This window comes from Meleagris gallopavo, chromosome 23 (genome assembly GCF_905368555.1).
Source record: "Meleagris gallopavo chromosome 23, MGAL_WU_HG_1.1, whole genome shotgun sequence".
NCBI lineage: Eukaryota > Metazoa > Chordata > Aves > Galliformes > Phasianidae > Meleagris > Meleagris gallopavo.
This window is the reverse complement of record NC_139426.1, coordinates 1,390,934-1,403,777: the sequence shown is the minus strand read 5'-3', so window position 1 is coordinate 1,403,777 and position 12,844 is coordinate 1,390,934. Positions and strand designations below refer to the sequence as shown.

Genomic DNA, 12,844 nt, shown 5'->3' with positions numbered 1-12,844 from the left:
CTGTTCCAATTACAGTATATGAACTATGCCTGCCAAGTAGGGGGGTGGGGAGTTGAATATTCATCAACAAAGCTGCTGTTTGAAGAGAACAGTCTGCCTACCTTGCCTTCAGCTTCCACAAAGGCTCAGGCAGGTTTGCCTCCAGACTTGCGCGCTTCTGAAGCAGTAACTGGTTAACAACTGTTTAAAATTGTTATTAACCTACCTATCTGGTTCCGATTGGGAGAATAGAATGCATTGACCACTGCAGCTCCAATTATCCATCTGAAAAGAAATGTTGCACGCAAATTCATGAATTTTTTAAACACTCTTTTTACTGAATTACTCTTATTCACAAATGTAGATTGCATTTAAGGGATTGAGATGGGAAAAAGGGTGCCACCGAAAGCAGTTGTAAATAAATACTCATAATAGGAAATAGATGATGTCTCACTTATTGGCATCTTTCATCCAGAAGAAAACCAAATTAAAATGAGAAACACATTTGCTCTTGAATGTTTAACAGTGACACTGGGTAGAATGTGGTGGGTGTTTACCAGGTCACTTTAACACTATCTGAGCTTAAGAGGAAAAGAAGTATTACATTCATAAGAAAATTAACATTTAGAAGACATTCTGGGCAGCAGAAGGCAGTTACTCAAATTAGAAGTTAAGTCCCAACTTGTCTGTTGAAAAATTTTAATTAAAACTGAATAATCACAGGCACTGCAAATCTGGAATCCTATATACAAATGTCTGCATTTGGAGTCCACTGTGTCATGGATAATGAGTATTAACTTAGAGAAGTAATTCTTGTTTGAAATAAGCTTCTCTTGGAAAATTTTACCCATAACTTGACAACTTTTTATTCTTTGTATTTCTCCCCTTCCATCCCCCCTCCTTCTCTTCTACCTGGCATACACTTCTGGTCAGCCCACTTCAAGGCAGTCTGAAGCCATGAACTCTTGGCAAGTGTTTAGCAGCATCAGCCTAAGATGTTGCTCTTTCCACATCTTCTGTCCTCTCAGTGTCACGTGGTGCCCTGATTGCTCTATCTACCATTATCTTGACATAGTACTTGTAAGCTGCTCTGAAGTTTAATTATTCTCTGCTTAAGCAAAACAAAAAATGTTCACATCTTCCAGGAGATGTAAACATAAGCATTATTACTTATCTGCAGCATGAGTTAACACAATAACACCATTAATTCAGGACTTAAGACTATATACCTGACATGTACATGTTCCTTGAAACTTACATGTCTTGGTCAACTCTTTCTCGAAGTTTTTTCAAGCTCTTTTGGGCTCCAGCTCTCAGATTTTCAAGGATGTTCTCAAAGTAATTGTGTTCACTGAAGTTTAGCTGAAGAAAGATATCTCGGTATTGGTAAGATGTGCTGAATGAGAAATTCTTTGTGCCACTGAATGCAGCTTCTAAAATATTTTGATTGCAAAGTATCACTTATAAATGCATGCAAAGAGCTAATTTCCAAAATGTTCCATACAATCAAGTTTATAGTCACTTGGAAATGATGGCTACTTAGGTGTAAGTACTCAGTGTGGCAAGAGAATAAGTGTAGGCTTTTATACAGAGGTGAGGTACTTACTGAGGTACAAACAGTGTACTTACATTGGCATATTCCTGATCTAGCTTTTCATTTTGATCTTCCAATATATAATCTGGGTAGCCAATCTGTTCTTTAATTGCCAACGCCTAGAAGAAAAGAGTTGAACCTTTCCTTTTTTGATTCAAATTCATTTTTGTTATTGCCCACCTGTTTATGAGAACTGGGATGCAAGTAGCTGAAAACATCCTATTGCCTGGTGAGGCTTCAAACAAGCAAACAAAAAAACCCCAACACAGAACATACAGTCTTCTTCTCCTCTCCAAGTGTGGCCAATCACTATGGTAAACTCGCAGACTCTACAGCACTATTTAACAGGATTCAGCTTAACTTTTTTAACTTTTTCTTTGGCAACTGTGCCAATAGTTCTAAAGTCAGCGAAAAAAAAACTTTCCTTTGGGGAATTGCATTGTATTCAGTTGTCATATTAGTTGATGGGTATCATCTTCTCACTTATGATGTGGTTCACAAGATGCATTAAGGGAAATAAAAATGTACGTGAGCTAATAAGGGATAAAAAAAGAAAAGGAAAATGTCATAGGATGGATAATAAATAACAGGATAATGGACATTAAACTTTTCTCATTTGGAAACTAACACTACGATATTCCAAAGATTTCATATTCATGAAAGAATGCTGAAGTTTCATGTTCTCTCTGACCTTCTCACGAGCTTTTGCTTTAGATGCCTCATCCATCCACTGTAACTCATCTAAGGTCTCAATGAACACTTCACGAATCTTATCTATTAAATCTTGGACCTAAAAGAGAGGCAGTTAAGAAATGAATTATTTACATGCTATTCTTTCCCAAACGCAGTTAAGGTGATGAAGGGTTTCCAATTGAAAACTGATTTCCCCAGAATTCTATGTTTTGTACCTGGCATTTAAAAGAGAATCACAAATGAGTTCTTATGCTTCCTGACTCATGGCTTGTGGGTATCTTTACCAGATAAAATAGGCTGGGAGATCAGATGGAGGGGAATGCTCACTGTGGACACTGGAAGTACAATAGTACAAAGGGGAAACTACATACCATCCTCTTGCTCTCACCAGCAAATGTCTCCCTGACATACATTGCTCCTACTGCGTTCTCCATGTTGTTGTTGACATAACTCACGCATTCTCTCCAGCGGGCTTCTTCCAATGTTGTCCCATAAAGAGCCTAGAATATAAAACACCATAGGATCAATTCTGCCAATGCATCTTTTATTAAAAATCCTCTGCCAAACTGCTGCCTAATGAGAAAGCTAACTTAAGACAAAAGTTTCTCTTGTTCCTTCAACTTTGTTTTTGATTACGTGCTCTAACAATGTCTTTGTGTTGACTCGGTGAATGGGGGACTCTCCTCCTAAGGAGACTGCATAGCACGGTACTGGCAGAGAGGAAATACCTTCCTGTAGCTGGCCCGAGCATCCTTGAAACGCCGACTCAGGCTGCTGACTCGATCGATTACCAGTCGCCAAATGAGGTAGTTCTGGATGGTGCTGTGTGGAAAGCAAAGCTGAGTTTAATCCCTTATAAAAAGTAACATTAGTGCAGACTGTCAGAGGAGAACAGTGATGCTGTGTGATTCTCTTTTCTAAGAGAAGCCCTAGGAGAACTACCAAGTGGGGCCAATAATTTGTTTCCACAGTATTTCTGTGACTATTGTCACGGAATTGTTCCAAATTTTATTTTTTTTTACCTTGCTGAGTACTTGGAAATAATTGCTTTCAGCTCTTGCAAGTAGGGCATGCCATATACAACAACTTCTTCTTCTGGGTCAACCTGAACACTTACTGAAGACATGACACCCTGGATGAAGAAGGTCCAGTTAAATTCCTAGGCAGAAAGGAGACACATACTCATGGTGTTAAGTGCCTTAGTAACTGTCCACACTTTCTACAGTCCATGCCACTGAATGTTCTAGTGTTGGTAGTAGAAGCAACAGTCACTAGAGAACACTTACGTTCAATGCAAACTTTTCCTGTAGCTCTTTTAAGGTCATTTTGTTGTATAACAAGGTTACATCATGCCTTTCTTCTGCTGGGGTAGTTGCCTGAAGACATTCACAAAGTTATTACCAATGGCTGAAGTTACATGAATATGTTTGCACACATAAACATGTAAACATCACTGAGAATAAAAACAGGTTTGGGTTTTTTTGTGCGGGAGAAATGAGAGCACAGAGTTGGCATCCAGTGTTAATTTCTACATTTCAGTACAACAACTCAGGCACCTCTAATTCAATAATGCTTCATTAATCTTTTGAAGCAAGAGATTCCCTTCATCTTTCTCAGAACGGACAACCAGCTTTTATAAGTCTCCAGCACCCCAAAAAACACAAACTAATGATGCAAGGGAGCTAATCCTGGCGTTATCACAACGTGTGTTTAGCAGAACATGAAGTATTGTGATTTACAAGACTTCCAAAAAACCAGTATGGCTAGGGCTAGAGCAGACATGATAGCAGTGCATGCAGAAGAGATAATTATACACACAGAGGCTCTGATTTCTGGGCTGCTCACGGCACAGAAAGCTTCCTTCTCTCCTCACCCCCCTACTTTTTTTTTTCTTTGGCCATGAGTTTTTTACTGCGTCAAACTGCTGAAAAATAAGAGTAAGACTCTTCCTTCTACCCAAACATCCAGAGAGGTTCTTCATTGCTGTACTCACATTTGCAATATCTGTTTCAAGCTCCATAACCTTTGCCATCTCCTCTTGGACAAACAAATCATCTTTGGATATATTCATGTCTTCTCGGATCATCTTAGCAATAGTGATCATGAACTGCAGGTAAGCTTCTCTTACCTGCACAGAAGAAATTGTATGTGTGCGTAGGGTCATCATGAAAAGGTTTGCTGTCATCTGTCATTAAGCAAACGATTGTTATTTTAGCTTTTACAGTCTGCTGTGATAATGTTGGGCTCAATGGCACAGCTTCTACACTCCATTTCTGATTTTATTGTCATTTTTCTTTTTCCTTACTGTAATAGATATTGCTGCAATCCTTATGACCTCTGTTCATCCTGTCATACTTTGCAGTGCAGTTCCCAGTCTCAAAACACGTAACAAAAGCGACATTTTTTGCATCCTTAAGCAAGCTAACTCTGGAGCTTGGGGTTAGAATTTCAACCAGAGCAAAAAGAAAGCTCTGTGCTTTGAGTTGCACTATGGGAGTGGTTCCTACTTGCCAAAATACCGGTGTAAATGTGGAAGGGTTTAAGTTCTCTGAAATGAATACCATAAATCCTCTAAACTCTGTTTTCGCCGACTGAAAGAAAAGCTCTCTGGGATGGGTCCCAGTGATACCTTTGCTTTATTTGTAAGAGGAAGCTATGGCTCTGAGTTACGCCTCAGAATGGGCCTTGAAAAGATTTTTGGCTGCTGAGCACAGATCTATGGTACAAAAAAGCTTAATATTACCTATCATTGCATACTTTTCTTCCTCCGTAGACCTTGGAAACCAGATAAATAAAATAGCTGTTTTGAAATTGAGTCCGGGCACTTACATGATAATGGTTTGTGTTTTTAGGCTGAATGCTGAGGCCTTAATCAGGCTGGACTCCCACAGGCCTCAGTAAGAGTTGTGCCAAAAGATGCTGGACAACGCAGAGGGGGAGTTTGGGTCATCAGTTTGGTTCATTGTTTGTGGGAAGTGAGCTGTTAAATAGCAAATAAAAAGGGGTTGTCTCTCCTCTTTATTCATAAAAATTAAAAACACAGCCCTTTTTATTTAGTTATTTTAAATGCTCTTGGGTTTTCTTTTGCTAAGTAAAGATAATCCGTATTCTGTACCCGATTTTCTACCCCTTATGAGCTCTTCCTAGTCTGATTTTTGAGCAGGGATGCATAAATATCCCTTTTAATGTAACTGCTACTACGTAGTTTAAACTTGTAGAACAGAATCCTGATTCCAGCAGCTCCCAGCAAACTTCAAGCAGCTCTTTGTTGTTCCCAACACAGCCATGTGCAGATTATATGTTGTTATTATGAGACAGATGAACAGAAGTTGGCAGTTTATAAAGGTGGCCAGAAGGTGTGGAAAAACAATCTCATAACAATTTCACAGGAATGTATTTTAGACCATATAATATATGGAAATATATTCAAATGCAATGAAGTCATAAGAAAGCTAGTCTCTCTCTTTTAATTTTTGTTTTTTTTAATCTGTCTTTCCAGCCACTAGACAAGAGTCTGAAATGCTGATCGTTCTCTCTCTATTCCCTTCAGTTCATGCTAGGAAAATGAGTTCGATGTTAAGTTGCAAATCCTCACTGCCAGTATGACATAATTGACAATTAAAAAGTACTAAAGCATTATTTTGAGCTTGGAAACTGATAAATTAGTAAGCTGTTGCAAACATAGCCTGATAAGTATTTACAGAAACCTCACAATTCTGCCCTGAGCCCTGACACAGAAGAGCAGCTAGGATTTAATCTCTCACAACTGCCATGTAGTTCTGGGGAACGTGAGGAGGGAAGGAAGGAAGTGGCAGCAGATTCTTACCAGCTGAGTAATTATATTAATTAATTAAGTAAGTAACATTGCTTTTGCTATTCCATGTAAAAACTTGATTTATGTGTGTTTTTTTTTGTTTTGTTTTGTTTTGTTTTTTTGGTTTTTTTTTTTCCTGAATGAACAAGTGAGCTTTTGAATATTTTGTTCTCGAACAAAAGTCATTCTGTGGTATTGCGTGCTCAGTACAGAAGAATTGTCACTTTAGATCGTATTGATAACCAAGTTTTCAGTACTTTCTATGACAGCAACCAGAGCAGGTGGTTTTAGAAGATACAAGCAACATAGGTTCACAGTTTTAGTGAAAGTTATCCTTCAAAATTAGAAAATGTTAAAAGTTATAGAATACAGTTATATTTTGTTCACATAACTTTCTTCTGATCGGTTCTGAGGAGTCTTGATATTTAGACATCTGTTCTGTCCTTTTGTAAAGTTGATGAAACTTTGGTATAAGTAGAGAAAAATGTAGCAGTGAATGTGATAATCTGCTCTGTAACATGAAGATTCATATGTTTGAGTTTTCCAAAACACAGGAATACTTAATGATGTTACTTTAGTAGCACATAGTAAATCAATTACAAGGGGTACTTACCCTTTGGTAGTTGCCCCCATTAAAGTAGTAATCTCTGGATGGCATTCCTAAACTAGGTTGGTCGATCTGAAGGAGATCATATACATTTCTTTAGTTAGTGATGAACAGGAACTGGTGCTGTCCAAAGGTGTCCTTCAAAGGCAACATCCTTGAAATGCTGCACATGCCATCCAGTGTTGGAATGGCCAACAATGAGCTTCTACCAAACATTCAAGAACTTCAGCTCTCTAGAAACTGAGGTGAGATGGAAAGTACAACTTCTGTCTCTGAATTTCTAGATGATGAGAGGATGGATACTTAGAGTGGGTTATTGAGGAAAGTCTTTAAGTAGTCATTGAGATAGAAAAATAAATTTAAGCAACTTAGAAAAGAAGCTGCTTGACTTGTGGGCTACACTTCATGCATAAGAATGCATGAACAAGCTCTGAAACATATACATACTGACTTTTGAAATATGGTATCCTGCTATATAATAAGCCTCACAATCATTTTGCAAGTCACAAACATTTTCAACCCTTAAATGCTGTAAATCAGCAAAGATCCATTGATTTAGCAGAAAAAGCAAACTATGCTACCATGGAATGTTTCCCAAAATAACTTTGAGATGTATCTGACACTTGAAGCATTACATAAATTTTGCCAGTTGTGTATACACACTGACTTCATGGACAGCTGATCCATATGTAGGGGAAATAAGAACATGTTATAATTCTGGGGCACATAAATAATTCCTTGCAGTATTTTTCTTACATAGATGATATGTCTGCTGGAATCCCGGTCATCATTCCATACAAACATGTCAATGAGGACACGTTTGTTAAATCTGGAGTTCATTATGGAGAGTTTCTCTTCCATGCTCCAGCTTGGTTCTTGGAGATAAAAGGAAAAATAGACATTATTTAGTAATGTATCAATTTGAACAGGACATATATGTATGTGTTGCATCCTACATTTTAATCTTTTCTTCATAAGGAAAAGTCAGGCTATCCAGGACAGCTGTCACCTTAGTGCAGTAAATAATTCTGCCTCTTTCAGGCACAGTTTTACCTTTGGTGTTGTTCCAGTCTGCAGAAGCCACTGGCCAATCTCCAACCATTGTTAAGACCTCTAGCAGAGGCAGTGAATCTCGCTGCTCTATTAGACCTAAGAGAGGAGAAACAAATACTATTTTGTATTTTTGAGCTGGGAGGAAGGGTGAGGAGGAATGGAGGAAGAAGAAAAATAGATAATATTCCTTACAGTTCAAATCTGGAACTGAGTCTATCATTGTAAAAAACGAGAGAGACCATGAAATCATCAGTCTCCTGCATTAGTTTGATTGAACGGCTTTGGAAAGAATGAAATGAATTGCAGTTTTGCATACAGAAGCTTTGTATGTTTGAGGATGGTAAGCAGCATCCATTCCATATACCAAGGCATCTGTATCCATTTGGCTGAAGAATGACATTCCAGACAAGGCTACAGCGATTACATGGATATAGTCAGGACCTTTGTTCAGGTTGTACATTTGGTACTGAGCAAAGGCACAAAACAAGAAGGGACTCACTCTCATTCATGCATGACTTGTAAAGTATCTTGGCTTTCTGAAACGCTTCTCTGTCCCCTTGATCTGAAGTCTCCAGCACACCTGGGGAAAGAACCATTGCCATGAGATTTTTGCCCTGGAGATCTTTGATCTTTTCATAGAAATCACTGAGAATTCAGGGCTGTGAAAAATACTTGTTACCTTAGGCTTCCATTACTGTTAAACTAGAGTGCTCTTTAAAGGAGCTATCAAAAGAAGAAAGTGTCAGGAAGGACATGCATGCAGCTGGTCCATCTCCCTTTGAAGTTAGTACCAAATCCCCAACAATTTTTAGTGAGAACAGGATGTTACGACAAGATGGATGTAGTAAAAGATGGAGAGATTAAAGGACTGGAGATAAAAAATCACAATCACAATCAACACTTCTCTCTGTAATGTACAATAAATAGTGAGAGCTGAAATTAAGCACAAATGTGTAACCAAGGATAGCGAAGCCTCATTCCTACCTTTCAGGATGATCTCCAGCTCGTCCCTCAGGATGTCAAAAATGCTGTATCTGGAGCTAGTTTCAGGGATGACATGCCGGTTCAGCCAGCCTCCACAGGCATACTGGTAGAAATCCTTGCAAGGATCAGCTGTTGTGTCCATATTCTGAATTATTCTAGCAGCTACATATCAAAATTAGAGAGTTGAGTTCCATAAACTAAACTACCCAGTAATCTCTGGGACTACCAGAGACTGCCACCAACATGCCTGGAAAGAAGGCACCTTGCTCATGCTGCTTAACATGGATAAGACTTATGCTCACGTATCATGACTCAAAGGATCATATTCTTTGTTTAAAAACACAAATAAGTATCTGATAGCAGACATCTGCACTGCAATTGGAGTGCTTTACAGAGGGAGCTTGTAAATGACAATATGATAATTCTCCCACAGCTCACTGACTTACAGGCATGAGCTGAGCTACCTGCCTATGAAGTCAGTGTTTCCAGGGGGTGGCTGAACATTTCTGTTGAGGTCTTACCTCTCTTAATTGCCTATGATGGAGTTATACCAGTAGATGCTCAAAATGAATAGCTCTGTGTGTACAATCCGTTCTCCTTGGCAGAATTAATTCTAAGGGGATTTGTGTGATACTTTATAGGTATAGACTGTGTTGGTCAATTAATGTAATTGTGGCTCAGGCTAGAGAACCATTGACCATAATGGGAATCTTCCTGTACTACTTCCTTACCATGAAAATTTATAATGGAGAAATAACAACAGTTTTGTATTTTTTGGTCCCAGTGTTTACACATGGAGCTGTTTTTGAGGACAGCTATACTTACTGCCTTTGACAGAAATAGTTCTATCCCTTTAATACTTATCCAGTCTTAAAGCCTGCCTTGTTTATTCAGATTGGGCAGATCATTTGTAAAACATCACTTCTATAATAATCACCATTATAAGAATCGTTACCTGCTGTAACACAACCAGGTGTGGTACATATATTGCCTGAATTGGTACCATACTGAGTGCCTGTAGAGAAAGGAGTAAGAGAGCAGACAGAATTAGCTGGAAGTCACTACCAATGTCATTCACCAACAGTTCAATCTCAGTATCAGTAAAAGATATCAATGTCAAACACATCTCTTATCTGTGGACACGTGTGGAACACTTCTGTGCAAGAAGTACAACAGCATTCTCAGCAGTGAGTTTTAACTCACCTGCTCATTGCTCATTGTCTCCGTGATAGAAATGTTTTGCAAGAGCTTCTAAAAGAAGGGAAAAAAACCCTAACAAGAAACAAACGTGCCACTATTATGTGAAGAAATGAATCTGTATCCCCATTCCAGCAGAATCTGAAAGGTATCACTTTTGGATATTAGTTTTCTCTTTTTTAATACCTTGTCTTGGTTTGTGAAATTCCTCCAGTGAAGAAAATCTGCAGAAGCCCAACGCACTGCTACGTGTGAGTGATGAGCAGAGCTGGAGCAGTGCCCAGCTCCTCCTGCTTGGTGCTCTCTGCTAAGTGTGCTGCTGTGAGGCTGATGGCAGCGATAGAGGGCCTTGATGTAAAATCTAGAACTCGACTTTGTAACAGCATCTGATCATAAACTTCCTTGATCCTTACTCTGGGGTGCTTGCAGAAAAGTTGCTCAAAGCTTCCTTCCCATGAAAACAAATGTTTTACATTAGAGCAAACAAGATTACAGCAATTCAGATAGAAATAAAACAGTAGGGAAGGAAAGAGGGCTTTGAAGTTCATCAGAGGAAGCAACATAAAAAGCCCTCACTGTGATTGGGAATGTAACATTCAGGGTTCAGCAGAGTGCAGTTGTGCTGCATGGGAGTAGGTCTGCATTACAGTAACTGCATGCCTTGCAATAGTTCAGTGTCTGAACATGGGATGAGCAAAATATGTGTAACGATAGGGCTTCAGCATTTTTTTAATAACCAGGTGAAACAAGCACCATTGGTGGAGTTTCTTAAACTCTCTAATACATACGTAAAAGCCTTGGGCTCTTCCACAGAGAAGGTTAAAAATATAAATACATACATGTGTATATACACACACTTCTTTCTAGGGAAAAGCCAATAGTTCGAAGCCACACTGAAATTTTCTTAAGAAGTAGCACTGGTAAGGGTGAGAAGTGCACTGAGTGTGCTGTATTTCTTCCCCCATTTCTCAGGGTTGGGACAGGACTCAGATGAAGCCTGTTTTTAATAGAAATTTCTCCCTTTAATATAACCTCAAAGTGTTTAACTTTGGTTTCTGGAATCCAGCTGCTTTCAACAAGATTCAAACCCTTCATTCAAAAAGCACTTGTGACCATGAAAATGTAACCGAGACGCATAAGCAGGGAAGCCAAATCTGTTCTGAAACCTTGGTTGCACACTCAGTGCTCTGAAACTCTGCCACAAAAAGAGATGATCAGAAATGGCTGGTGAGGGGCTCTCAATTTACTTCAGAAAGTGGTTCTTTTGTGTGTTTTTTTCCCTGACAAAGAACCAAGCCAGCCTGACTGCGTATGAGATATGACCACTTTGTGAGGTATTTGTCGAGTCTCTGCTCACTTGTTTGAAGCTTTGAATGCTGCACTTCTTGAACCTCAAAGAACTGGAAACAAACGTAAAATGCATCTTTCAGCCAATTTCAGACAGAATTTCTGGTGGGGATCAGCAGATGGAATAATGGCTGCTTCTGCTGCCCAGTGCATGGCCTGGCACTCCCACAGCATTCACACTTGCATTCACTTAGCTCCATCTTAGCAGAACTGGGACAGAGCAGAGTCTTGCCACCCAAATGTCATTTCACAGTGACTTTTGTGTTAGCTGCCACTTCTTCAATTTCTCCATCTCCTTTGACTAGGATGAACATTCATGGAGCTAAAGAATGATGAGCCATCAGCAGTCTAGGAGATGAGCCAGACCTCATCCACACCTTTTCTTTTTGTGCTGGTGCTGAGCTCAGATACTGCTCACAGTCAGCAGGCTCTCACAAACCCATTATTTAAATGCACATTTATTCCATTCGCAGCATAGGAAATGCAAGGGGCATGGAATGGCTTTTGGAAATCCAATCCCAGAACGAGGTGCTCCTTACTTCAGGGATTGTGTTTCCTTTTGTTTGTAAATGCTCTCAGGTGCAGGAGTGGGCCCTCAGCTCTAGCAGCCTGTGCAATAGGTGGGACTGCTGACAACCAGGAGGGATGCAAACAGAAAGAAAATATCTGCCCATCTTACCTGAGAGAAACATACAAACCTGGGAGCCAGAAGGTGAATAATGTATCAATGAAATGGATGATTTGAGTGGTCAGGACTGGCAATTAAATGAGAATGCAAACTGTTTGCAACTCATGTCTGTTCGGAGAGACCATTGGTTATGACTTGACAGCTACAATATGTGTTGAAATGTTCTTCAAACTGTAACTGGTACAACAAGTGATGAGATTTGGAGGTTGGTAAATATTTGTGGAACATAGCTGAGAGGGAGCTATGAAAATGCTGCCAGGATGGGTGTGTAGGTGGTGATGGAAGGATGTAATTGAGAACATGCTGTAGTCAGATTCAAAAACGAACAACTTCACTTGTCTGCTTCTCTTTCTTTGCTCACCCAAATATTACTCTGCTATTCTTACTAAACTTTTTCTTGCTTAGTTAGGCAAGGTTTTATGAGCATGAAAGCTCCTCTAGATATCAAAAATCCCCAAAGAGCTTCTAGATCTGTGGAACTGCTGCTGCTTGAGCTTCAGTCATTCTTTTTTTTTTTTTTTTCTTTTTTCTTTCTTTTTTTTTTGTTTTGTTTTGTTTATTTGTTTTATGGAGATAAAAGAAGAAAAAACTCTTAATTTTCCATTAGCGAAATAGCTAACAGGCCAAGGAGCACTGCAGCTTTGCTATCATTTTGCACTCATGTTCTCCTTGGGAATGACTGAATCTGGGAAGTATTTCAAATGAAAGCGTAATTGCTGATACAGCCTGAAAAATATTTATATATTGGAATTCCTTTTCCACAAACAAGCTTTCTTTTTTTGTGTGCATACGCTGGCTTTGTATGCAGCACTGACTCTTCCCATGGATCTGGATGTGAGACCAATATTTGGACAAATATTAATAATGCCTGAATTTTGATTTGCCTGA

General features: G+C 39.2%; 1 protein-coding gene across 5 annotated transcripts in view; it reads right to left on the bottom strand.

Moving 5' to 3' along the window:
* MMEL1 (membrane metalloendopeptidase like 1) overlaps nucleotides 1-12,844 on the bottom strand; it is a 33,620-nt gene that overhangs the window by 8,855 nt on the left and 11,921 nt on the right. For 3 of the 5 annotated variants that reach the window (XM_031556668.2, XM_031556669.2, XM_031556667.2), the window contains 15 exons: nucleotides 9,680-9,739; nucleotides 8,725-8,886; nucleotides 8,240-8,320; nucleotides 7,741-7,836; nucleotides 7,444-7,562; nucleotides 6,694-6,759; nucleotides 4,260-4,394; nucleotides 3,553-3,642; nucleotides 3,289-3,425; nucleotides 2,995-3,088; nucleotides 2,638-2,766; nucleotides 2,265-2,363; nucleotides 1,609-1,692; nucleotides 1,238-1,341; nucleotides 206-264 (listed from right to left, as the gene is read on the bottom strand). In XM_031556668.2, the coding sequence (XP_031412528.1) occupies nucleotides 206-264; nucleotides 1,238-1,341; nucleotides 1,609-1,692; nucleotides 2,265-2,363; nucleotides 2,638-2,766; nucleotides 2,995-3,088; nucleotides 3,289-3,425; nucleotides 3,553-3,642; nucleotides 4,260-4,394; nucleotides 6,694-6,759; nucleotides 7,444-7,562; nucleotides 7,741-7,836; nucleotides 8,240-8,320; nucleotides 8,725-8,886; nucleotides 9,680-9,739 (1,515 nt within the window). The remainder of the gene's footprint in view (nucleotides 1-205; nucleotides 265-1,237; nucleotides 1,342-1,608; nucleotides 1,693-2,264; nucleotides 2,364-2,637; nucleotides 2,767-2,994; nucleotides 3,089-3,288; nucleotides 3,426-3,552; nucleotides 3,643-4,259; nucleotides 4,395-6,693; nucleotides 6,760-7,443; nucleotides 7,563-7,740; nucleotides 7,837-8,239; nucleotides 8,321-8,724; nucleotides 8,887-9,679; nucleotides 9,740-12,844) is intronic. The other 2 variants (XM_085242234.1, XM_085242235.1) reach the window with 2 other exon arrangements.